The following is a 24,904-nucleotide window of genomic DNA, read 5'->3' on the forward strand; positions in this document are numbered from 1 at the left end:
AGTGTGAGCATGAAAGTTTAGATAGGGTTCATTAGTCATTTATGACTTTATCTAGCAGGTTAATCACGCTGTTCCATGCATTTAGCAATCTAACTCCGTGCACCTTCGCTATTCATGCCTACTCATCAACTTTCTGTCTTAGTGTGTACATCTGTGCTGCAGCTGACACGCGTACCTCCTACATCCGGCAGGGGGCAGTCTGCGCCAACTTATTCCCATTACGCTATAAACTCGGTAAACTGCTTTCTCTAAAGTGACTGGTTCAGATTTGATACTTAATATAACGTGGCGGTGTGTCCTGCATAGTTTGCGTTTGCAGTTAATGCAGTACTATCGTTGGTTTAGGTGTACTTTGCACAGTTGTCTCCGTTGTCTGCAGTGACAGTGGGAGAATCACCTTCGACGTGGACGTGGTCAGTTGGCGTGTCCCCACTTGGAGTGACGGCGGTGAAGTCCTATGATTCCTCCTAAACACTTCTCCACTGGCCCCTTTCCTAACAAAATATAGCGATAACTTTAGTTTTTATCTTGACCTATTTACACCGTCGTCGGGACCTGAAGAAAGCCGGGGATCAAGATGTCTGTAGCGGGCTTAAAGAAGCAGTTTTATAAAGCGAGCCAGGTTTGTAAAACTTTCTTCAAGCTAGCAACTGTCATGTTAGCAGCTAGCCTCACTTAGCATTAGTAGTTAGCTAACGGTTTGTAGTTACCAAATGTTAACTGTGGATGTTAGTGGCTGGTGACAACTAGAGGCTAACGATACTGAACATGTGTTAGTGTGTAAAATGTTTATGCTATTTTTTATTGTCAGGCTGTGTTTTTGTGGAGCTAACTTAGCGCTGAAGTTCAGCATCTTCGCTAGTTTAGCTAGTTGAACTGGCGTTAACCAACTTCAGCGAACTACCGCCGAGTAACGTTGTTATTAACTCCCTTGTAACAGTAAACACTTACAGGCACGTCTTATTTTGTGCTTTAATGTTACCATAAACGGCAGTGCATCAGATTCATTAAGTGCACATCCAGTGGTAAACATTAACGTTAGCTCTGTTTGCCCGAGGGACTCTCCGGGTGAGTCAGAGAAAAACAATGCACAGATAGGAACGCATCATAAATTAAATCACTGTTAAAGTGGATATATGTGCAATATGTGTATGGGAAGACCCTCGTTTCCATCTGTGGTGCAGTGAAACGCGGTGTAACCACTTAGTTAACTGGTAATTTGTCTTTACGGTGAAAGACCCAGTGACCTGTTTCCAGCTGTGTTTAGTGTTCGTCTTTTGTTCTAGCGAACAGATTGATATATAAGGAGAGAGTCTATAACCCCACTGCATCCTGCTCACCTTAGTCTGTTACATTGGTATGAAGGTTTTTCATTTTGGCCAGCTCTCTCAGCCATGGGTGTGGGCGGTTAAAAACTATTTTTCAGTCTCCTTTTACTCCTGCTGATCTAAGCAGGAAAGACATTTGGTTTCTGCCCAACTTCCTGTCAGGAACAGCCTCGAATCCCTGTTGGTTTGGATGTGAGGAAAATAACATGATTCACTAACTGTTGTGTTTAGCCTGTTGGTACTGATTGTAGTTAACATGAATAGTAAAGGTGATAGAGAGAGGTGAAGGGATTAGTGCATAGGTAAGTGGCCCAAGTAATGGTGCAGACGGAGGTGGGAAGACTGTGCCTTCCCTTAATTTGACTGCAGTGCAGCTGCTTTTCTTGCCAAAACTCCATGAGAGTCAATAACACTCGACATAGCTCAGATTTTCTGCACTGGAGTCTTGCAGGAAGAGGACTGTGGAAATGATATCTCTGCCTTGTAGCTCCCAGTTCCTAATGTTTTCCTCTATGGTTCTGTAATGCTTTAGTGTACGACAGAATAAATACAGTTATGCTGCTGACATAGAGGTTTTTTTTAGAATCAAAAGGTCAGGTAAGGAATAGTAGCTGGCAGTTTGTCTGTTTCATGTTAAATGTAGTGCATGACGCAAACGCAGAGGATCAGCTGACGCAAAGCAAATGTCCATCCATCCATCTACTGTCATTACTGCTTTTCCTGCTAAGGGTTGCTGGAGCTAATCCCCGGCTGGGTGAGAAGCAGGTTACACGCTGGACAGGTTGCTGCTTTATCACAGGGACGACATATAGAGACAACCAAAGACATTCACGTTCACATCTATGGGCAATTTAGTTACTGGTTAAACACATATATTTGGAGTCTGGAGTACCAAGAGGAATCCTATGCAGACTGAGGGAGAAGCTCCAGACAGAAAGGCACCCGGCCAAATTTATACCAGGTTGTTCTAGCTTCGAGACAACAGTGATCACCAAACCACCATGCTGCCCAAAGCAAAATTCAAAAGCATTTTAAAGCATATTTATGTTTTCTTGTTGTGTTATTGGTTACACAAATAACACAAGCTCCAAGTCCTACAGGTAAAGCCTAACAGTTTCTGCTCCTAATGCTGAGTTGAAGACTCACACTAACAGCAAACAAATACCTAATGTCAAACATGTGCCGCTGGACTTATGGGTTACTAGAAAATAATGAACACCAGCCAACCAGAAACAAGAACGACATAATATAAATAATATAAATTGTGATATCTAGTGGGTATTTTTATTTGTGTTCTTAAACTGTTACTAATTTTAACAAATTCTGTTGGACCTAAGCAGAAGTTTTGCAACACTGCACAAGCCTCTTCAATATCTGCACATATCACGTTTTATTTATTCCAGCCTAATGTTAAAACTGAGATTAATCAGGAGAGATTAGTGTAGTGATATGTTGATTAAAATAAGATTAAAGTTTAGTGCAGACTTAATCTGGGATCAGGCCAGATTGAAGGAATGATAATCAGCCTGTGATATAATCCCCATTTAGAAAATTATTACTCTTAATCTAGACTGAGCCATAATACCGGTGCAGGTGAGTGGATCATGGCTATAGCTGCCGACTGCATAGTACAGCTGCTGCTATTTGTTTCCTTTGAGATTATATAAACTTGTTTATATAAACTTTGACCTATGCAACAACGACAACAGTCATGGAACTTATACCTCATCAAGTCTTATATTTTACATAAACTATCACATTGAATTTCACCCATATAGCTCAAACTCCTTTGATGATTAGTGAGGGACCTTTGTGTGTAAAGGGTGAAATGGTCTTGGCTTGCTGATTTACGGGAATTAACCAGGAGGAAGTTAGTTTGAATATGAATGCAAGGTGGTGTGGAAAAAGTGTAGTAGGTTTTAGTGAAGTAAGAATAAAAGGAGAGCCTGCTCCGTTCATCATAATTCCTCTTGAAATGTGCTTTGGTCACATACTGTGGTGGCAGAGCTCTCTTTTTAAATATAGCTTTGATCTCTAACCACATTGACCTAGTTTACATCTCTGTGTTCACGTTGTCTTGGCTATATAATGGCTTTAAAAACTCCATTGCTTATGCTAAAATGATGCAATATGGTTGTCTGACAAAAATACTTGTCTATAAATAATCTTTAGCAGCTAATTTTCAAATGCAGAATTCACAACATGAAAGCTTAGGACTCTATCTCTGTATGGCAACTTTCTGGGCCTTCAGTCTTCAAGTAATCTTAAGCCAAATGATAAACGTGCTTTGTGATAGTGCACTACAGCTTAACAAATACCCTGTCATTATGATGAAAAGGATACTTGGTATACACTGATCCTTCTCTGTAGCTCTATGCTTTGTTTATACCAAAACTTCCTGATGATAACCTTTTGTGGATGTTCTTTGCCTCTGTTTCTTTAAGCCTGTGTGCATGTAAGTAAGATGTTTTAGTCGAATGAGAGCTTGATGTGTTCATTAAGTTAAAAAATGCTTCCTAACAACACTTCAACAGATTATTCCAACAATTAATATTTCTACTTAACACAATCATAAAAAAACATAATCTCAAGCTAAGTAAGTAAGTTAGGCTTTATTTAAACAGGAAATCTTATTGAGATCAAAATCTCCTGAGAACAGAGAAGTTACAAAAGTTTCGTAGCTTTTTGCAGAAATAGTGAGATGAAATTCATAATCCTTCACAGAAGTTTTGTAAGCCAGGGTAGAGGGTCAAAAAATGTACAGCTGTGTTTATATCTTTCCTCAGAGGCAGGGAATCAAATGCTGTGTAGAGTTGAGGCTGTATCTTTACTTGTGACCTGAATCCCCCAAGGCCTCTTGTCATGTGCTGTGTGCACAGATTCAGCAGAATAACGCTATATGAAGACACCGATACTGAAGACTGTTAAGCTAAAGTTGGTCAACTGCTGCTGAGATGCCAGAGATTTTGATTGATAGACAGCATTTCAAACTCTACTGTTCATTCACTCCTCACAGGATTCTTTAGAAAAGGATTTCACATAGACCCAGAAGGTCTTGGTAATTCCAGTAATCACAAAAAAGGTCCTTTACGGCTTTTTGAACCACATAGGAAATGACTCAGACTGCTGCTGCTCTATCACTGTTGCATACATTTGTCTAAGATAGAAAAGGAAATGTATATAACTGTTTTTATTAAGAGATCCAATAAACCATTTCACAGTGAGAAACCACGTGAAAAAAGTCTACATATGGACAGAGGTGTTTCTATTCTACAGAATTATACAGGACTATAACGTAGACCAGACCCTACAAATATACTCATGCTAATAGAACTAGTTCAAACTGTCAACAGTTCAACTCTTCCACATGCAAATTATCTAGCTGTGTTTCATTAACTGTCCAGTTTGAATCTCTTAATATTGTCATATGAACTATTCAACATTAACATCAGGTTTGTTGCAGCTTCGCTCAAAACTTCAATGCTAAAAGAGAAAGAATGAGTAATTATGTTTTTTCTTGGTAGCTCAAAAGTTTTATCACTACAGAAGTGCTGTGAACAATTTCTCTAGAATTGTGGCATAACCATGAAAACACAAATGAGTCATTGAGGTTCACTTTTGTCATGCAGAAGTTTTACAGGTTACTCCCCAACCAAGGTTGTTGTTGCCTGCCATTTTATTATCTTACTAGTGGTGAAGGGAGTTGTTTTTCTGCCCGTTCCATTTGGAGAAACTCGGATATCAAACCATGTAAACAGCAATAAAGGTTTTAATTATCATGACATCATAGCATTACAGACTGATTACAACAATTTACAGTTGTTTCTCAATAAGCACAAACTTTGCTCAGAATTTAGAGAATTAGAAATAGATGTACAAAAATACTTAAATACTATGCACGAAAAGAAAACTGTCTGTTTTCCACTTCACAGAGTGGTGCAAAAGCATGCTGAGGGATTTCACTTGAAAGTGCATATGTTTTCAATCAACATGTCTTGGTATGCTTAAGTTGTGCCGTATTGTCTTTATTGAAACAAATAATGGCCTAAGCTGGTCCAAAATGTTTTCATCCTGCAAAGTGTAGAAAAGAGTCCTCAATGTAGTGCATGTTGTTGTTGTTTGTGTGATTTTGTTACTATTTTGTGTTAATCAAATGACTGCTTAAGTTTGTGTTGTGCGTTCTTTGTTCAGAGGCATGTGAATCCGAGATGAGCTCAGTGTTGTTTCATGATCAGACTAAAAACATATCAGCAGAATTCAGTCATTACCCCATTGTTCTTCCCCCTTTCTATTCTGTCTCCTTCTGTCTATCTCCCTGTGCAGATGGTAAGTGAAAAAGTAGGAGGTGCTGAAGGAACTAAACTAGATGATGACTTCAGGGACTTGGAACGGGTAAGAGATTGAGTTTTCGTCAAATTTAGTCTGTTAATCTGTTTGATTTTCTTTTCCTTTTTAACCAGTGCACAAACATGTTGCTATTTTTATTAGACTTCAGTTCTCAATGTTTACACCTTTTTTCAATCATCCTCTGTTGCAGAAACAAATCTGATGTAATTGTTTCTGAAAATCTTTCAAAACTGGGTGGATGACTTAGAAAATGTGTTGTCAATAAATTCTTGGAAAGTTTACCTTATAGCCAAAATGATAGGTTATAGTTGAGCTGAACAATGGGAGGTTAGAAATAACATTGGAAATAACAGTCAGTTATTGCAGAAAGATGCAACATTTACCTGTTCCACTCTCTTACATGATAATGTTATGGTGAAGACATTAAGGCTACAACCACCAATGATTTTCATGATCAGAAAACAAGAAATAAAGCCCATTGCATTTTTCCAAGGTTAAGGGTCTTTAAACATCAGGAGCAATGTGAATAAATAATATGGAAAAGCAAATTAAATGCACTGCAAATATTCACATCATACATGTACAAGCTCTAAAAAGTTGATGCGATGATGAGCTGGTGCTTATTCTATTGAGTCAAAGAATTAAACAACCATTTTGGTTGCATCCCATACTGACAAAAAGTAGACAACACAGAGAGATTCACCTCTTGGTACAGGAGTTGAATCTGTACCATATTCACTTTCTGACCTACTTCAGTTTGGGGAGTTATTGGCTGTGTTTAAGCAGAGCACCAATTTAAAGAAAGCCAGTTGATCTAGAGCTGAGCTTGGCCAAGTGTCACATGCATAATAAATTGTGAACACTACTTAATAGTTAATACGTAAATTGCTGCAAGCTGTATTGTGATTAGTCAGACACTGGTAGACAGTTAATCTAATTGACCTCAGTGTGAAAAAAGAGTAAATGCCTCTTTTTGGCACTGTAAAATCCATCATTAATGTAAAATATATTGTTATGGGTTCCAAAAATATTAATGATGTGCACAAAAATTCACCTTTAGCAACTTCTGAATTGAGCTGCAGTTTGACAGTTTAAACAAAAATATATATTATATATATATTTAATATACAATCAAAGCTTGGAAAAATCCATACCAATACCTCTTTTAACTCAGTATTTAGTCTTTGTGGTCTTTGTGCCTACAATAGTTCTGGTTTGCACTGATGTATGTGTGCTTGCTGTGCTTTGTAGAAAGTAGATGTGACCAGTAAAGCAGTAGTGGATGTAATCTCCAAAACATCAGAGTACCTTCAGCCCAACCCAGGTGAGAAGAAAGACCTGTTTTCATGCATATAATAAAAAATTTTCAGCTCTTTGATTAAGTTTAGTTTCAATTTCCATCTGTAGCATCACGGGCCAAACTGTCCATGTTGAACACCATGTCCAAGATTCGTGGTCAGGTGAAGAACCCAGGTTATCCTCAAGCTGAGGGACTGTTAGGAGAGTGCATGTCCAAGTATGGACGGGAACTGGGAGAGGACACTAACTTTGGTAAGATGCAAGTGCCTATGTGTGGTAATTATGAGGGTTGATGTGTGTATTATTGTGCAATAAAATGCTAACCATCTGATTGCAACATACATGTTTACAGCATGTTGTTTTGTTAGTATACTACATGTATTTCTTCTCTGATGGTGTTAATATTTAAATGGTAAATGGTCTGCACTTATATAGCGCTTTTCTACCTAGCTGGTACTCAAAGCACTTTACACTGTTTCTCATTCACCCATTCACACACACAAGCACACACATTCACACACCGATGGCAGAGTTGCTATGCAGCTGACCTGACTCACCGGGGGCAACTTGGGATTCAGTATATATATAATATTTAGTGGTACTACACTGTGGTGTACTGGAGGTTGTAACATGTTGCATGAATAAATATCCCACTTGTGATGCATTTATCATAATATTATGCTCAAATTGTCTTATTCTTCTCTCTGACAATAAGAGCTGAGTATTATTATAAATGTATATGCAACTCTTTTTGTCACATTAGTGCTCTCGAGTGGGATATTTATGCATGCAACATGTTAAAACCTGTGTGTTATGTTATTTCACCTTTTTCACCACCACGTGTTTTAGCACCTTCTAGTTTCGGCATTGATGTAACATCATACCGCACAATACATGTGCTGAAGTCACTGAGCTATTAATGTTTCTCTGTGGTCCAGGGGGAGCTCTAGTTGATGTAGGAGAGGCCATGAAGAGATTGGCAGAAGTCAAAGATTCTCTAGACATTGATGTCAAACAGAACTTCATTGATCCATTGCAAGGGCTCTGCGACAAGGACCTCAGAGAGATACAGGTATCTGACACACTGAGATGCAATTTTATGACAGGGAAATCAACTATACATCCGTTTGTTAAACTATGACTCTTATCTCCTCAGCACCACCTGAAGAAGATGGAAGGTCGTCGCCTGGACTATGATTACAAGAAAAAGCGTCAGGGCAAAATTCCAGATGAGGAGGTTCGACAGGCCCTGGAGAAATTTCATGAGTCAAAGGAAGTGGCCGAGACCAGCATGTACAACCTGCTGGAGACAGATGTGAGGCCTCCGCTATTACTGTTCAGTGTTTGATGATAGTGCATGTCTTCTGAAGCATAACCAAATCCCAGTACTTGTGCATCTAACTTACAGATTTGTGGCTGCAGTATTTCAGGTTCCTCTGATATCCCCATTATTCATTTCCTCTGCTGTAAAGATGGAATTTGGTGGCTGATAGTCCGTCATACCTTACATTCCAGTGTTTGTCGCATTCACTCACTTCAAAGATAACGAACAAAAAGAACATTTACATGCCTCGATTTACAGGCTAAAATACAGATTCTGCAGACCATACAGTTATATAAATAGAAGTATTATATAGTATAATATAAAATGTTTCCCCAAGCTCAATGTGGATAGGCTTTCTTGTGGTTAAAAATTGCCACCACTATTCTACCATAGCTCATAGATGTCTGTCTAGTACACACATAGAGGAAAAACACCCTCTAGTTACACCTGTAAAGATTAATGACACACCCTGGCACTTCAGATAAGCATGTCTTCCAGCTGTAATTGAACAGTTATAATATTTATTTGGGTTTAAGGGTTAGAGCATGTGTTTACTCTGCACATAACTGCAGGGGAACACACCTGCAGATGAGGAAGCACAGGAGTATAAAATGGCTTGGAGCATACACTGAGCCTCTAAGTTTAGGATCCTAGGTCCAGTTTAATGCAGTACAATTCAAAAGCTACAAACTACATCCTCCAAAATTATTAAAACATTTTATTAATGGTCACTAAATTTGGGCTTCAAATATAGTTTTAGACAATTTATTTCATATCTTAAAGAAGTTGAAAGCTCCTGGAAAAGAAGAAAATGAGTTGTGATTTTGTTAAATACATAAAGTATAAAAAATATAAACGATCTATAACACATAACTTCATATACATATATCACCAAGGTGCTATATAATCCCACGTGCTGTCACTGGGGCCTTTATGTTTTTTTGTTTGTTTGTTTTTTCTTTTCATTATTTTGAATATGGAAGTTTTCATTATTTGGAATGGCTGATACATTAACTTTAGAACAGTAACATTGATTATCGCGTGTGTGTGTGTGCATGTGTGTAGATAGAGCAGGTGAGCCAGCTCTCATCTCTGGTGGAGTCCCAGCTGCAGTACCACAGACAGGCTGTGCAGGTGCTCGAAGAGCTTTCTGACAAACTCAGAGACAGGTGCGGTAATGAAACCTTAAACACACACACACACAAATACCAACTTTCTGCACAGCTTTCAGCTGGGAGCTTCCCCAGCTATGTCCAGTCATAGGAATACATAGGAAGGAAGTATGTGCTTATTGTGGAGTTTTAGGACTTCAAAACTCAAATTAATTCAAATCATTTTAAACAGGATGAATGACGCTCAGACTCGACCAAGACGTGAATACACTCCCAAACCTAAACCTATCTTTGACTTCGGAGACAACAACCATTCAAATGGTGGATACTCAAGCTCAATGGCCCCTCCACCTTCACGCAATTCAGGTAAGTGTATTGGTAAAGGGTTTCAAAATATCCGAATATTTCTCTGTGAGAGACCCCATAGGACGGATGGTTAGGGTTAGGTCGGATGTTATTTTGTATTTATTGTCATATGTTATGTTATCAGTCTTTTATATCAGAATAAACCAGAATAAGATTATGGAAAATAGTTCCAATAACAACAACTTCCAGCTGGTTCTATACACACGGCAATGGGCTAATCCACAAGTAGTGTGCCTACATTCTTGGAAATCTGACTAGAAACAAGACTGAGAAAAATCTGCCCCCACTGCCAACATGATTGCTCAAGGCCTGTAGCACATTTACGACTGAGCAGAAATATGTGAAAAACATTCAACATGCTTACTCTCCAGTCTGCTTGAGGCTTTTTTTTAGTGGCATATACTGAACATTTGTTTCAGGAATGCACTCTGATGTGAACCATGAGAAAATGATTGTGTGTTTCTGTGTGAGAGGGAAGGTTGAGTTTGTGTGCCCCGACCTGTCATCTGGCCGGCTTTTCTCCAACTGACCTTGTTCCTCTTTGTTTTTCCTGTGACATCATCAGCGGCGTCTTTTCACTCTGACAGATTGCGCTTTAGGAAACCCAGATTGTGTGAGTCACAGTGAGTGTGGGGGCCATTTTTCATTGTCACCCTTTTAGTTGTGGTCTTGAAATGGTCCACTGGGTTTGTGCAGCTTCTGGTGTGAAGTGCAGGTACTGAGGTTTGAGTTGCTTCTCACAGGTACAAGTCATAACTAGCGGTTTAGGTTGCATGTTTAGATTAAAAGCATGTGCTTGGTTTTGTTTGAAATCCACATCCTCTTCTTTAGATACTGCAACCTGACTTTTTAAAAGTATTAACAGCCTGTGCCATATTTGATTTAAACGCACAGTTATTTAACACCTCTTAGAAATCTGGATTATCTTAGTTCAAGGAGCAATTGACAGTTGACACTATTGTTTTTCTTTGAAGGGTTAGAACTTACGTCCCCGCATTGTTATGTCTTTCATGTAGGTGGCCTGTGTTTGCTTTATTGAAATTACAACAGATCTTAGAACAACCTGCGGTTGTTGATATGTACAGTTTAGTTTTGGTTCACTGCGTTCCTGCATCAAAACGCCCTAGAATAAAGTTGATTTGTTTTATCACCTAACTTTTATTACAAACTACTATAATTGTTCAGACAGCATTTTGGCTTTTTCTACAGTTAGTACTCATACAATATTGTGTATACGGAACATCATCTGTTATCTGTGTTTTTTCTGTGTACTGTTTGAAGTGGACCCTATTAGTTTGGCCCACTGTATTGGGAACAATACAAAGTAGATCTGCTGCTTGCTGAACGTTTGTTTTCTTTCTCTTTTTTTTTTTTCTTTGTTTCAGGTTTTTCATTTATGTTAGTTTCATATTACTACTGTTTCTAACTGCTAACTCTGACTGTGTGCGTTTTGTCTATAAGACAGAAGCCATTTTCACACAAAGGCCCACGTCTCATGGAAGTTCATTAGTTCAGCGGTTCCCTTATGCCTGAAAGTGGTAAAATATAAAATCAAAGGTAAAATAAGAATCTGTTTGCCTGGTAACCTGGATTTACACTGAGATACATTTACTCTGATGTATCCTCAAAGAATTGTTAAGGGGTTTGCTCTCTTAAATCTATAGTTTTGCATGATAGCATCAAGTGCTTTTAGCCAACATCAAAATTAACATCTATATCTATAAGAAAGCTGAGGTTTGTCTTAGGTTAAACAAATCAGTTTACTTCATGTGCAAAGAGGGAAGAACACACACGACAAAAAGTGTTTCAGTCTAAAAATTGTCAGCAGGCAGCACAACTTAGTGTTTGTTTCTGAATAGGAAAAAGTGTTTACATTATTTTTTCTGCCTCTGTAAATTGATACAGTGTGAAGTAAAGCACAGAGAATGAGGGACCAAAGCTTTCCCCGTCTCTAGCTTGCCCAGCAGTCTGTTGGGTGAGCCAGATACAATGAGAAAATTGTCTGGTGACAAAAAAGACCAGTTTGTCTGTGCGTGGAGCTCCACTCTGCTCTGCTGAGCTATGTGAGGTCACAGAGAAATGGATGCATAAAGGAAACAACAGATAGGGAGGGAGACGTTATATAGAAACCTGATGTCAAAGGATATGGTGGTTTCTGATCTTGTCAGCTCTCTTGAACTTGTTTGCAGTTGATCTGACTACATATTAATGTACTTGTACTAACATGCAAGTATGAACCACAGTATACATTGGACTACATGCATCCAGCGTGCTGTGTGACAACTTGTTACTGAAACTGTTACTGCTGTGACCTTTTGCTTTGTCTACAAGTATTTTAAATTATTGCAAGTTGAGCTTTCCTCCATTTCCTTTTCCATCTTTTTCATATTTTCATTCCCCCCCCTGTGTTTTCTCAGCCCCAGAGCAGCCGAGCTGTAAGGCACTGTATGACTTTGAACCGGAAAACGAGGGAGAGCTGGGCTTCCGCGAGGGAGATATCATCACCCTGACCAATCAGATCGACGAGAACTGGTATGAAGGCATTGTGAATGGCCAATCTGGATTCTTCCCTCTGAACTACGTTGAGGTCCTTGTTCCGTTGCCCCACTAATATAAAGAGAACAAAGAGCAGAGTGGAAACTGATGGAGAGGAGGAGAGAAGAAGAAGAATTAGGAGAGAGGAAAGAAAGTGAAGCCAAGGGATGGGCCGCAGAAGATCTTTTGTCACAGTCAGCTCCAATGTTATCATCACAGACGACTACTTGCTGTCATCCGTTAGTCCTGGAGGAGAAATCCTACCAGAATATCAACCTGTTCACCCAAAGGTAAAGGGATTCAGACTGAGATGGACACCAAATATCATTACCTGACCGTCAGAAACAACTCTTAAGGACTAACTGATGAAACATTTTAAAGTTGAATTTTTCTTTAACCACACAATACTGATACAGTAAAGAGAATTTGTATTAAATCTGGTGATTATGATGACTGGGGTGACACACTTAAATCATCCTGTGTGACTGCAGTCTGTTTTTAAATCTCAGGTCAGTCACCAATTAAACAATCAGTTTTCAGACTGGAGAAGCCAACTCAAACTTCACAGTAGACATTAAGTGGCCTGACTGAATATTATACAATGTTGTGCCCTGGATTGGACATCATCTCTTGATGCCACCTGCTGGTGTGACTGAAATCTACTTTTACCTAAAATAAAATGGAGCTACACACTTATAGAAATCCAGTTTTAATAATTGCATCTAAACAAATAAGTAAATACTGCTTCACGTTTTTAATGAAAAACATGAGCCAGAATTTGTCTCAATGTTGTAATTTAGACCGTTTTCAGGTTTTGGCCTGTTTGTTAACATTTTACAGATCTATGTGTAACCAGTTCAGTCATGATGAGGCCTTCACAGAACAACAGGCCTGACACAGTCGGTCCGTTATGTAATTTCAGTATTTTCATTTATGTTAGTTTAATCCTAGTACACTAGTTTTTAAAAAAAGAACTGCTTACTGAATATGTGAGAAGACATAATTGCACCTTGGTCCTCAAATGAGATTGTGTGTGTGTGTGTGTGTGTGTGTGTGTGTGTGTGTGTGTGTGTGTGTGTGTGTGTGTGTGTGTGTGTGTGTGTGTGTGTGTGTGTGTGTGTGTGAGAGAGAGAGAGAGAGACGTGTGACAGACTTACTCAACCATTACACACAAACCCAAAGTTAAATGCAGGCAGGTGTTGATCATCTAGAAATGTAGTGGTTGTCTTGTCTTATCTAGTCTGTTCAATAGAGGAGACAGAGCCAAAAAAGTCTTTATGAAATGCAGTTGCAACATATCACTTAGTGCTCACATTTCTTAAACTGCTAATTATTCTGTAACACAGCCATATATTCATTTTGTTTTGGACCTGCTTGTCTTTGCGTGTCAATGCTTCTTCTTTTTCCAGTCTTTGACGAGTTTTAGGTGCCTGCTAACTCCATACAGTGCCTCACTACATTACGCTGCTGGCAGCGGTTCAGTTTTTCACATTCACAGCTGCCCTCTATGACTTTTTGCCCCCCCCCCCCTGCTTCTCTGAGAATGTGAAACTCATCTGTACTCTGACGTTTAGTCTGACCCCGTGATTGTGATCACTGAGAACAGCTTGGATTGAGTTTATTTGTTAGTATAACGAGCTGATGTAGACAAGGCTGGTTTCTTGTTTTGGATTTAGACAGTGCACGCGCCTGAAGATTGAGTCAAGCCCAACATACGCTGTACAGTTTGAGGGAAAAACCTGGAGTGAAAGGGAGAAATAATTGTAAGCTGTTGTCCATTTTTAATAATTTGGAGGACCTTTGCTACCAAATGTTAACCATTGCCAAATGTTTAGTTTAGATGATGTTAAACTTTCTGTGGAAAAGGTTTTAATCATGGATGGCACATGTGCTCTTTGTTTCTTCTCGGTTTCCCCTCTGTAATCCGTTTATCCATCACTCCATGTTGTCCAGCACTTCTCCTGCTCCTATGTTTGGTCCTTGTCAGTTTACATCCCTGATCTTCCTACATTTTAGCGATTGTATCAGTTTTAGAACAAAGTGAAAGGACTATAGGAGGTGCTGCCTCAGATCACGCTTATTGAAAAAGGTTCTTGGTAGCTTTGTTTTAGTGCCTTCGGAAAAGAAAGGAGGGAACATAGCACAAACATACAGAAACCAAAATCTAACCTAGCTACTTAAAGATTTCTGCCTTTGGTTTTATTTCTAGCCATTGGCCCTTCGGCTATGTAAGGATGAAAAGCATGTATGCACATTTCTGACACTACAGGCAGTTTCCTGAACAGATGTGAGGTTCATTAGCACCAGTGGAAACAGTTTTTTTTTTTTTTTAAATAGATTTGAATATGTTTGTGGGGGAAAAAAGCTCCCATTCATTTCTTTTTCTAAGGTCTATGTATTGTTTTAATCAATCTTAAATGCTCTTTTGAACAGAATTAAATCACCCTGGCTCTCTGTAGTATAGTATTATTTTTTATATACAAACCCTAAAACGTTTTAAATTAATCTTTGCATGTAGTCTTATCATACATCTTGTAATTTTATGTCTTAGATTTAAGTTGCCTTTTACTTTTGGTATGAGTACTGAATTTAACCACAATATTTTGTCTTTTATTATCAAAGTATTTGTATGTGCTTCTTCTTTTCCCTCCCCTTCCCCCTTCTTATAATAAATAAAGTAAAAATGTGTTCTTGTTCTGTTTGATCAACAGTGAGGTCATTACATTTATATCTTTAATTTTTTATTTTATTACTTTTTTTAGAATAAATTGAACAAAAAAAACACGTTTTAAATAGTTCCAGTGCGTATATTTTAATGCTTCGTAGATCATTAATCAGCAGGCTTAAGGCATAGGTCATCAGACATGTACACACAATCCAAAGTTAGTAATAAATACAGTACCAGTAAAGAACCTGACAGGGAGACAGTAGAGGGGCACATTCACAACACAGCACACACACACAGGATCATTAAAAAGTCGCTTGGCACAATGGATTCACTTGCAACCATCCAACTTGACAACACAAAAACCTATTTTAGAGTACAGTTGTAGGTCAAACTAAGACGTGCTTACGTTTCTAATGTAGTATATTTTGCACTACTTGTTCAAATTTTTATCCAAACACTGCCCCATTAGTTTAGTCTATAAAGGCAATATCAACACTTTACAAGTTTACATTGTACATATCTGGCCACATCTGCAAAAACCACAGCATACTGGCACAGATAGGCACATAGGTCCGTTTGTAAAAGGTAAGAGGGCAGTCAGCCATACCAGCCACTGGAGTGATTAGTATAACAGGTTTGGTGTGGTCAGAGTCATTGTGTCTGTGTGTTGTAATTCACAATAATTTCAGTATGAAGTATCACTCAAGTATGAGCGAATACAAGGCATCTACATGTTTTTGAAGCCATCACACCTGTCCTCTGCCGCAGCCTTGTGCTCTACTCAAACGTTTATGAAATGTATTGACTTAAGATGGAGAGCAGCCACATGCAACCATGCAGAGTAGATCCAGTCACTGCATGCTGCTCAGCTGACTGTAGACATGCTCCAAGATTTGAGAGTAGGCCTGGTCTTTGGGAGCATGACAACTCAGGGAGCCCTGAGGAAGAAGATGAAGTTAGGCCAGCTGGCTCACCTGAAGGTCCCAAAAACAGAGAATGCAAGATGCATTCTCTTCACTGTAATATCAGATCGTCTATAAAACGCCCTACCTTGATCTTGTCCATCATGGTCGTATCAGGACACCAGTACTGGTTGAACTGGACAAGGTCAGGAGCTGACCTGTAGTAGTCAACCAGGAGCATCTGTGAAGAAAATGAGCAGGGCAAAATAGTTTTATATTGACTCTGAACAGTCATAAAAAACAAAACACATTTTGATTTCTCTGAGGTATCAGTACCATCTCATTAAGGACATCACTGGTGAGAAAGTTGTCCTGTACATAAGTGACCTCCACAGCTACTGGGATGCCGTAGTCATTAGGCCGTTGCTGAAGAAACAAAAGAAAAGGAAGGAAACAAGACATGAGCTCAAATGTCTAAATCAAGAGAGTCAGAGATAATTAAAGTAACAAAGCTGAAAAATAAGCTGTTTGATAACCATGTCTTCACCTCAGGTGGTGGTACGACCCAGAATGGGGTTATTGTGGAGGCCACACCTTGATTGCCATGATAATATGGTCCTGAAGGGGAGAAAACAAACATTAAAATCTGCCTGGTGAGAGAGAGAGAGCCCTGGTTTTTAGTAGTCAATGATATTCCTGATAGGGATGAATGTGAAAGTGCTAATATCTGAAAACCAAGCTATTGCTCATGTAAAGGCTGCACATAAATATCCCTTTTAAACATATATCACATCAGTATCGTCCCTACAGTGTGTACAAAGGCAAGCAGTTACCACAGATGATGCCCAGACAGGGCTGGAAGCCGTTGTTTGAACCCTGTAGCCTCAGCTGATGGTCCATCTGGGAGTCAATGTCCTGCAGCGATGGCAGAGCCGGACCTCGCGGGTGACTGTGGTACCAGCCGACCAGCGACAGCCCACGCAAAAACAGGTTCTGACAGATCTGGAGGGGATTGAACATGACAAAATACAGATTTAAAATAAAAGTGCTAAACATGCTTATCTTCTCTAGATTTTGTTTCACCCGAGTAAAAGTAAAAATATGTTCCCAGAAGTAGCTCTAAGTTAATGTAGAAATAATACAGGTTGACTATCACATTTTTCCGTGTCCTACCATTCACTGCCATTCATTTTAAGAGTTAAAACAATCGGTGTTACCTCCTCCTCAACAGCAGAGGCAGAGTCTCTGTCTGCCAGCCTGGTCCGACAGGGGAAAGCCCTTAAGACTGTCAGCACTGGAAAACAGCAACCAGAGAGAGAAACATGTTTGAGTTTTTATGTTATGTCTTTATTCTGATCCTGATCTCCGCTGATATCTATCATTTTGTAGTTTTACATTTTGGGGATAAAGTCACACTCACATTGTGTATTAGTATCCCATCGTCCTCCGAGGTATCCCACCACCTCACTGGTGGTCAGGTGACAATGGAAGTCCTGATTAGAGCAGAATGCAGGTAAATTAGTCTATCACCTGTTGATCAATATTAAATATTAAAACTAATTATTCCTCACCATTAGCAGCAGTACGTTACTGGACACGGCTACATTAAAAGGCTGGAACCTGTTGATGGCTGAGAAGGCTGACAGCTCCACAAGTGTGTGTGGATCTCTGAGGATGAAAACAAGTGTCAGTGATTGACTTCACAGAGAATACAGTGCTCACATAAAATCACAGTTGTCACTACAATTAGTAGACAGTACCTGGCAGCATCCCTAGTGCCCAAAGTGCAGTATCGGACGGGAATTCTCTCTCGGTCAGTTCTTCGTGAAACCATCACGTCTGTAACAGTAAAGAAGATTTGTTTTTTACATTTAGTTGAAGAGAAGAGAAGAGAAGAGAAGAGAAGAGAATAAAAGAGAAGAGAAGAGAAGAGAAGAGAAGAGAAACATACCAAGTCCCGGTTTGGTGTTCTTGTTTTTCTCGTCTGCTTGCACAGCTGTCTTCCCTTCCTCTTCATCCTCATCTTCATCCTCCTCACTCACCAGACTCTGGCATAAACAACACATTATACAACATGGCATGCAGTGGCAAGAAAAAGTATGTGAACCTTTTGGATGGTTTTCTGCATTCATTTGTGGTCAAAATATGATCTGATCATCTAAGTCAAGAGTATTAACAAATATAATAAAACATTCTGATGTTTCATGTCTTTATTAAACAACCATAAACGCCTACATGAACACTTAGAATTAATAACTGACTGGTCCCTCGTTGTAGCTGTGGATCAGGAGGACTTTTAGCCCATTCTTCCTGCAGAACAGTTTTAGCTCTGTCATATTCTTTAGGTGTCTCAAGTGTGTGACTTTTTTTAAGTCGGTCCATTGCATCTTTTTTGGGTTGAGGTCTGAGCTCTGACCTGGTCACTCTAAAAGATGGATTTTGTTTTTCTGAAGCCATTCTGTTGTGTTTTGGTTCATTGTCCTGTAGAGTTTCATCTGACGTACAGACATTCTCACATTATCCTGTAATTTTCTTATTATCTTTTTCTTCCAATTAGCTTTTTGGAGGTCATTATTTTAAGGGTTAACATACTTTTTCACTTGCAGTTTTTTATCGCTGTTATTTTTGGCACATTATATTTGTTAATACTCTTGACTTAGATGAAGATCAGATCACATTTTATTTGACAAATTAATGCAGAAAAGCATGAAATTCTTTTCATGTATATGAAATTACTTTTTCTTAGTTAAAAATGTATTGATCTCCTCTCACCATGTCTGCGCTGGGCTGGTACTTGTGCAGCCAGGTGGTTTTGTACTGGACCAGCTTCTGTCCCCGGTAGCGTACAGACGCCCAGCCACAGCCTGACTTCTTGGCCGGGTTGACCAGACGTTTACAGTGAGTCGCCCAGGCACTGGGGGAATTAAAGATCTGACCCGTCTCCACCCATCTGATCTTTCCGTCATTCAGCAGGTCCCCCACAAAGTTCTTACCCTGAAACAGCAGAGAAGTGAGAATGTTTGTTAGAGTACCACAGGAAGATTTGCAACCTGACATAATAGTTTTAAATGATTACTGTAAGCAACTGTGACGTTTGTTATTACCAGGTAGTGGATGGTTAGCACACCGTCCCCCGGCTCCACCAGGCCGTCCTTGAGCAGCACCCTCAGGGTGATGCCTCTCCGGGTCAGCAGGGAGCCCCGGCCAGAAGAGGACCTCAGGTCTGCCTCCTCTCCTCCACTCAGCTCCTCCTCATCCTCCTCTCCTCCATCCTCCACCACCTGTGGAGAGCAGGGTGGCTCTGAGCCTGAGGAGACACAGATGAGGTCTGCTGGATTCATGTGGGTACGGTGTTCATGAAGAAAACAAAGCCATAACTAAGAGAGCTGAACTCGATGTCTACCTCCACCGACACCTTTTCTGAACCACTTGTTTTCCTGAGGCTACATTAGCCAGAGCACCTGACTGCCGGTGAATTAAAGTTACACCAGGAACTCGGCCAATGTCAGTGTCCGGACACTTGACGATGAAAGCTCCACAGCCAGCATCATTCAGAGCTGCTCAGCTAAAACTGCATCTCTGCTTTTGACGGGGAAACAAACCAAAGAGCGAAATGATCTTAGAAACACGCGTTTCATTCATCGGGGCTAAGCTGTGCGGTGCGGTGCGGTGCGGTCGGCCTTTGTTTCCGCCTCCCATTAGTGCGTGGCTCCCTCCGCAGGAGCAGGCCTGCTCCCCCCCCCTCTCTCTCTTTAAATTACTATCTAAAAGCCCTCTTTCCTTTTTCTCACCCATTTCTCTGGACGCCTCGGACAGAAAGCTGCGGCTCGGAGCTCCGTGCAGGTTTCACACACTCTCTCTCACACACACACACACACACACTCTGGCTCCGGTTATTATTGAAAAAGAGAAAATGAAGGCGTCTGCAGCTCGGCGCTGTAGTTTCCTTGTTGTGTTGCTTTAATGTCAGCTCCCCTCCCCTTTCTTTCTTTCTCCCTCTCCCCGTCCCTGTCACTCTCCCTGTGTTCTTATGAGCGGGGCTGACGGAGGTGCCGTGCCGTGCCGTGCCGTGCCGGGCCCGGTCTAGCCTCCATTACACACACACACAGCCATTAGCTGTGAGAGTCTACACGGTCATTAACGCCATGTTGGTCGTAGAAAAGTCTCCTGAAGGTTGATAAAGCTGGAAATAGATCAGACACAGTCGCTCCGAGCGTGTGCAGCTGGAGGCAGGTTAGAGACCGCGGGGGCTTTATCCAGCGACCGCCGGAGAGCAGCTCGGACCAGGGCTTTGTCTAGTCTTACAACACGAGTTCGACCCCAAAGCTACAGTATCCTGGGGTTTTTATTAGGATGATCCTTTTTATTTTGTTTTTAAATCTCCGACAACAACCACATTTACCGGGAAGCAGCCTGCGGAGGGCAGCAAACCTCCGGCGGCCTGTTTCCACCGGGTCCAGGTCTTACTACTGCCCCCTGCTGGTGAGACCACTGTGTTGATCTGATCTCACATGTTTACAGGCGTTAAATAACATTTCACATGAAATACTAGCTTCAATATTATATATACAGTCCCCTCCAAAAGTATTGGAAGATCAAGGCTAATGTGTTATATTATTATTATATTATATTTCAGCATTTATTAGATGTTAAGTTCACCTGAAATAAGGAAGACAGCACTTTTTGGAGCATCATACACCAAATGAGTTTTTCCAAGAGAAGGTCGAAGTGAAAACGTTAACTTGAGTTACAGTCAGGTATGAGTATGTGTGAATAATCAAGAAGCCAACCCTGATCTTCCTGTTCTGTTTCAGTTTCCTCTTTTCCAGATTAAAATCATGACTGCTACACATTTAGACCACAAACATAAGCATTACTATCCACTTCATTTGTACATGTCCCGTTTGCCACATACATGTACACTGGAGATCGAAATTAGAGAAGAATTTAACGCTTGATCTTTTCATAAATAATCATGTTCATTGTTTGGTATTTGAAGGACTTTTTGTTGTACCATGTATACCATGCTACTAGAACAGTGTTTTTTCAAATAACCAAAGCACTTCAACAAAAAACTTTATTTAGCAAAAGACACAATGATCAAAATTACTGTTGTACAGAAATGTTCATTGATAATAAACAACACAAATTATGTGAACTGTGTATTGACACAGCCTTGTTCAAATAGTTATCTTACAACCACTATTTATTATATTTAATTCTTTTTATAATATTTTATCTAAGTTTTTTTTTTTACTTTTAGCTCAGTTTAGCTTAGATTACCAGTATAATGCATGTGTCAATCTGTAACATAGATTACAGTTAGTTTACACAGTTTAGTGCCTTGGCTGCACTTGAATGGATTTTTCTGACACACTGTAAAAATACAGTGTACAGGTAGTGGCATGTCTAATATAATGCATTCAGTCTCCACCTTCTTTATGTTTGTGGGAAAATGTAAATCTCATAATGGACCACCAGTTGGTAGAACAGGTTTGAGAAGCATGGACAGACTTGCCCGTATTGGAGGTAAAAACACATGCCTTATAAAAGACACATGCACCTACACAATAACTTTTATTCTTCCAACGTCGTCTCTTTGAGCTGATGTTAAGCTTCACAGATATCCATAAGGTGAAATATCACATTATGAATATCAGATAAATATGTAATGGCCTCATCCATTCTCCTCCATGTTGTCTCTCCCACAGGAACAGGGAAACTAACCTGTGGAGTACTGAGGGCGTACCACCACTTGGTAGGAGAACAGGTTTGAGTGGCATGGATAGACTTGCTCTGCGCTGCCTGGAACAAACAGAAGACTTTCACCATCGACACCATTGAATTCTCCAACATGGAACACATACCTCCCTTCACACATGACAACGAGCCTATTGCTGTATCGAATATGTCCCTCGGTCTCACTGGGTAAAGCGTTGTTCTTTTCTTGAATCTTCAAACTGACAGCTGGCAAAGAAGAACAAGAGACACTTTCAGATGAGCAGTCTTGATCACTGATGTACACCCTTGCTTTCCAGCTCATGCTGTGAAAAGCAAAATAAGCGCTGTTGTGAACAGGTGTTTGGAATTTAGATGTCAGACTATTGGTGTTTTGGCCTTGAAGACGGTAGAGCCCAGAAGTCTTGTAAGATGTGATATCCTGAGAGCTGAAAGTGAAGCTCCACGGGCTACCAGTGTAAATCCTGGATGTGTAGAAATGTGGGTTTTCCGTCAGGTCACTGAGCAGCGTCCTGAAGGGCAGGGCATTGAACTGAAACCCCTGCAGCTTGCTGCCATGGTACTGTGAGCCATCGAGTGTGTATAAGTCCTCAACTGATATCATTGGGAAACGGATAAGTTTCAGAAGGGCCTCAGGAACAGTTGTGTTTTCTTGCGCTGCTGCCCACCTTTCCAGTCCCCTCAGGATCACTGTTTCATTACGCACCACAAGGTCAGAACGAGACAGAAGAGCTTTGACCAGATTAAATGGAAGATTTGTCCACACTGGGGAGCGGATCAGAGCCTCACAGTTCCATGCCAAAAAACGAAGACAGACTTCCTGCAGTGCCTCATCACCGGTACGGACTACATACTCATAGAAAAAGTTCTGGTTCTGGAACATGGCGTCCTCTGTGAGAAACAGCCTGAAGAGATGTTGTGCTTCATTTTGAATTTCTTTCACACCCCAGTTGGACGCCATGTTGAGAATGCAGCAGGAGGAGGATAGTGTGATTTTCATCTTTCTGGTGTAGAAATATCTGAAAGTCAAACAGTGTCAGTGATTTCTGTCTCAGTGCATACAATTAGACAGCAGGAGACTTAGAGTAGAGTGCTGTGGGCTTACATTTAAATACTGCAGTGTGTTGTTACCTGACAAAAGTGGTGGCATGTTGACTGCAGCCAGGTGTGACATCAATGCTGAGGCGGCTGAAGTTTGGCTGTGAAGTTTTAAGGTTAGAGTCCAGAGAAAGGATCAGACTGTGAGCACAGATTGTCTCAACTGTGTTGCTGTTGTCCTCCACCACAGCAATGTTCAAGTCGCAGTCATGTCCACTGTCAAAAAGCTCCCCCAGCTGATCAGAGATGCTGGCATTGTGGTCCAAATCATACTCCTGTCTGAGATCCCTGTTGTTTGGCTCTGGTCCTGAAAACGGTTGGGGAACATGGAGTGATGTGAGTTCACTGTGTTATATCATCTCCATCAGCATTTAACTTTAGTTCTCTTACCATTTTCACATCTAACGCCAGCATCTTCACCATGACCACAATTATGTACCCCAAATCCAGGGAACGAGCAATGGAGCAGCTGCACCTCTGTCCCACTACATTCTAAATCATCCATCCAGATGTTACCTTCCCCTAACACAACAACAATTATACAAATAAAATAGAAAGTAGTTGGATAATAGCTTTACCTGAAGCAACTACTGTATCAGTGAATATTGACAGGTGACAGAATGGCCAGTGAACATACTTGCAGAGCTACCTTACCGCTGCCAAATGCAGCCGACTGCAAAGCTTCTCTTGCACCAGGAAAACGGAGCTGCCGGCACACAACTTGAGCGTCATTCATGTCCCAGCTGTCGTCACACACAGTTCCCCAAGCACCTTTATAAAAAATCTCCACACGGCCCTCTGAGGAATCTTGTCCTCCAGCCAGTCGGATAAAACCTTCCTCTTGTCCTGAAGTTTGAACAAAGTCAATTCAAATTAAAGTTAATAAACAACCCAATTCATTGTATTGACACGAGTTGGACACATGAGGTTGTGATTTGCCTTTACAGCACACTGGTGCAAACATACACAGAAGACAAGTCATATTATCCCATTAAAATCTTCAATATCTTTAGCTTAGAAATAGGATTTAACACATTCATGTTCTGATTATAAATGTATGAGTATGTGTGAGTAATCATGTTTTCTGCCTTTTATCATTTACAAAATAAGGTTACATTGTAACAACAGACAATTATTAAAATTGGTGTGAAGTTTTTATTTTAATGAAATGTTTTCTTACACCTTCATTAACAGTGTACTCACCAGCAGACACGCTGATGCTCAGCAAGAAAATGCAGAACAGCAAGTTATTTTCTTTCATTTTGACTGAAGTACACTGGGGGAAACAAGGAATAAACAATTATACAAAATCAGCTATGACAGACACAAGTAACACGTTTTTCAAGAGACACTGTAGATTTACTGGCACACACACACACACACATACATACAACATATATTAGAAAATATACAAATACAGTAGCTAGAGTGTGGTGTGACCAAAATTATCTCGTCATCTAATGTGCAATATCATAAATATTGTTATTGTTAAAAGGCTGCATGAGCCTGCCTTACCTGAAAGTAAAGTGAATTAAAGAAAGTCCCCTCAGTGAGGCAGAAATGTGTACAGAAGCTGGACACAGTTATCTTCATTGAGTTACCACACCCAATAAAGGGGTGTTTCCCAGAAGAACAAAAAAAAAAAAAAGGATGAAATACGATACCACGTTTTGTTTGCATGATAATCGTTTTTACATGTGTATAACCATGTGGACAATTTATACAGTGCATCCTGAAAATATTAAAAATTCTGCAAACAATGCCTCCTAATGGCAACAATGAAATTAAATTTATTAAGAGATAAAAAAACACATGCACATAAGTAGTGACAGTCTTTGCCATGACTCTCAAAATTGAGCTCTGGTCTACATTTGATTGGAGTCCACCTGTGGTACACTCAGTTGATTGAATATGATTTGTAAAAGCACACACCTGTCTGTTTATATTCCCACAGTTAACAGTGCATGTCAGAGCACAAACCAAGACATGAAGTCCAAGGAAATGTCTGTTGACATCTGAGACAGGATTGTATGAAGGCACAGAACATTTCTGCAGCATTGAAAGTCTCAGTGAGCACCATCATCTGTAAATGGAAACTGGTCAAGTCAGATGGCCGCACACCATGAGCCTGGTTTTCGTTCGTTCTTTCTTTCTTTTTCTTTCTTTTTCTTTCTTTCTCTTTTACT

The 24,904-nt window shown here is 40.1% G+C and overlaps 3 protein-coding genes across 5 annotated transcripts; 1 reads left to right on the forward strand and 2 right to left on the reverse strand.

Annotated features, from left to right (window-relative positions):
• The first annotated feature begins 399 nt into the window (after positions 1-399).
• sh3gl1b (SH3-domain GRB2-like 1b) lies at positions 400-14,997 on the forward strand. The gene is made up of 9 exons (XM_026345643.1): positions 400-622; positions 5,652-5,720; positions 6,927-6,999; positions 7,083-7,226; positions 7,913-8,046; positions 8,131-8,289; positions 9,364-9,467; positions 9,643-9,776; positions 12,194-14,997. The coding sequence occupies exons 1-9, from the start codon at positions 578-580 to the stop codon at positions 12,385-12,387; spliced, it is 1,056 nt and encodes a 351-aa protein (XP_026201428.1). The 5' UTR covers positions 400-577; the 3' UTR covers positions 12,388-14,997.
• A 100-nt stretch (positions 14,998-15,097) lies between these two features.
• mpnd (MPN domain containing) lies at positions 15,098-19,852 on the reverse strand. 2 transcript variants are annotated; one of them, XM_026345931.1, is made up of 13 exons: positions 19,673-19,851; positions 18,986-19,188; positions 18,654-18,875; positions 17,833-17,929; positions 17,642-17,720; positions 17,453-17,549; positions 17,302-17,374; positions 17,099-17,175; positions 16,715-16,883; positions 16,429-16,499; positions 16,218-16,307; positions 16,030-16,122; positions 15,098-15,917 (listed from the first exon to the last, which is right to left on the reverse strand). In XM_026345931.1, exons 1-13 carry the CDS (start codon positions 19,674-19,676, stop codon positions 15,831-15,833), a joined length of 1,362 nt encoding a protein of 453 aa, XP_026201716.1. In that variant the 5' UTR covers positions 19,677-19,851; the 3' UTR covers positions 15,098-15,830. The 2 variants fall into 2 exon arrangements, with proteins under 2 accessions (XP_026201716.1, XP_026201715.1); XM_026345930.1 differs by having other exon boundaries at positions 18,986-19,852.
• Positions 19,853-20,386: 534 nt separating this feature from the next.
• Positions 20,387-24,295, reverse strand: LOC113152588 (galectin-3-binding protein B-like). Of its 2 annotated transcripts, XM_026345927.1 has the most exons (6): positions 24,234-24,295; positions 23,922-23,994; positions 23,373-23,564; positions 23,109-23,240; positions 22,752-23,025; positions 20,387-22,639 (listed from the first exon to the last, which is right to left on the reverse strand). In XM_026345927.1, exons 2-6 carry the CDS (start codon positions 23,977-23,979, stop codon positions 21,604-21,606), a joined length of 1,692 nt encoding a protein of 563 aa, XP_026201712.1. In that variant the 5' UTR covers positions 23,980-23,994; positions 24,234-24,295; the 3' UTR covers positions 20,387-21,603. The 2 variants fall into 2 exon arrangements, with proteins under 2 accessions (XP_026201712.1, XP_026201714.1); XM_026345929.1 differs by lacking the exons at positions 23,922-23,994; positions 24,234-24,295 and having other exon boundaries at positions 23,356-23,466.
• Positions 24,296-24,904: the final 609 nt, after the last annotated feature.

The sequence above is a fragment of the Anabas testudineus genome, chromosome 4 (genome assembly GCF_900324465.2).
Source record: "Anabas testudineus chromosome 4, fAnaTes1.2, whole genome shotgun sequence".
NCBI classification, from domain to species: Eukaryota; Metazoa; Chordata; class Actinopteri; order Anabantiformes; family Anabantidae; genus Anabas; species Anabas testudineus.

Excerpts from the sequence above, each read along its gene's own strand:
- sh3gl1b (XM_026345643.1), top strand. The coding sequence starts at position 578 with ATGTCTGTAGCGGGCTTAAAGAAGCAGTTTTATAAAGCGAGCCAG. Across the intron at positions 623-5,651 it reads AGTTTTATAAAGCGAGCCAG|ATGGTAAGTGAAAAAGTAGG; the intron begins GTTTGTAAAACT and ends CTCCCTGTGCAG. Across the intron at positions 8,047-8,130 it reads AGGACCTCAGAGAGATACAG|CACCACCTGAAGAAGATGGA; the intron begins GTATCTGACACA and ends TTATCTCCTCAG.
- LOC113152588 (XM_026345927.1), bottom strand. The coding sequence starts at position 23,979 with ATGAAAGAAAATAACTTGCTGTTCTGCATTTTCTTGCTGAGCATCAGC. Across the intron at positions 23,241-23,372 it reads GTCGGCTGCATTTGGCAGCG|GGGAAGGTAACATCTGGATG; the intron begins GTAAGGTAGCTC and ends TTGTTGTGTTAG. Across the intron at positions 23,026-23,108 it reads TGGCGTTAGATGTGAAAATG|GACCAGAGCCAAACAACAGG; the intron begins GTAAGAGAACTA and ends AACCGTTTTCAG.
- mpnd (XM_026345930.1), bottom strand. The coding sequence starts at position 19,222 with ATGAATCCAGCAGACCTCATCTGTGTCTCCTCAGGCTCAGAGCCACCC. Across the intron at positions 16,884-17,098 it reads CCTCTGCTGTTGAGGAGGAG|ATCTGTCAGAACCTGTTTTT; the intron begins GTAACACCGATT and ends AATCCCCTCCAG. Across the intron at positions 15,918-16,029 it reads CCATGATGGACAAGATCAAG|GGCTCCCTGAGTTGTCATGC; the intron begins GTAGGGCGTTTT and ends CTTCTTCCTCAG.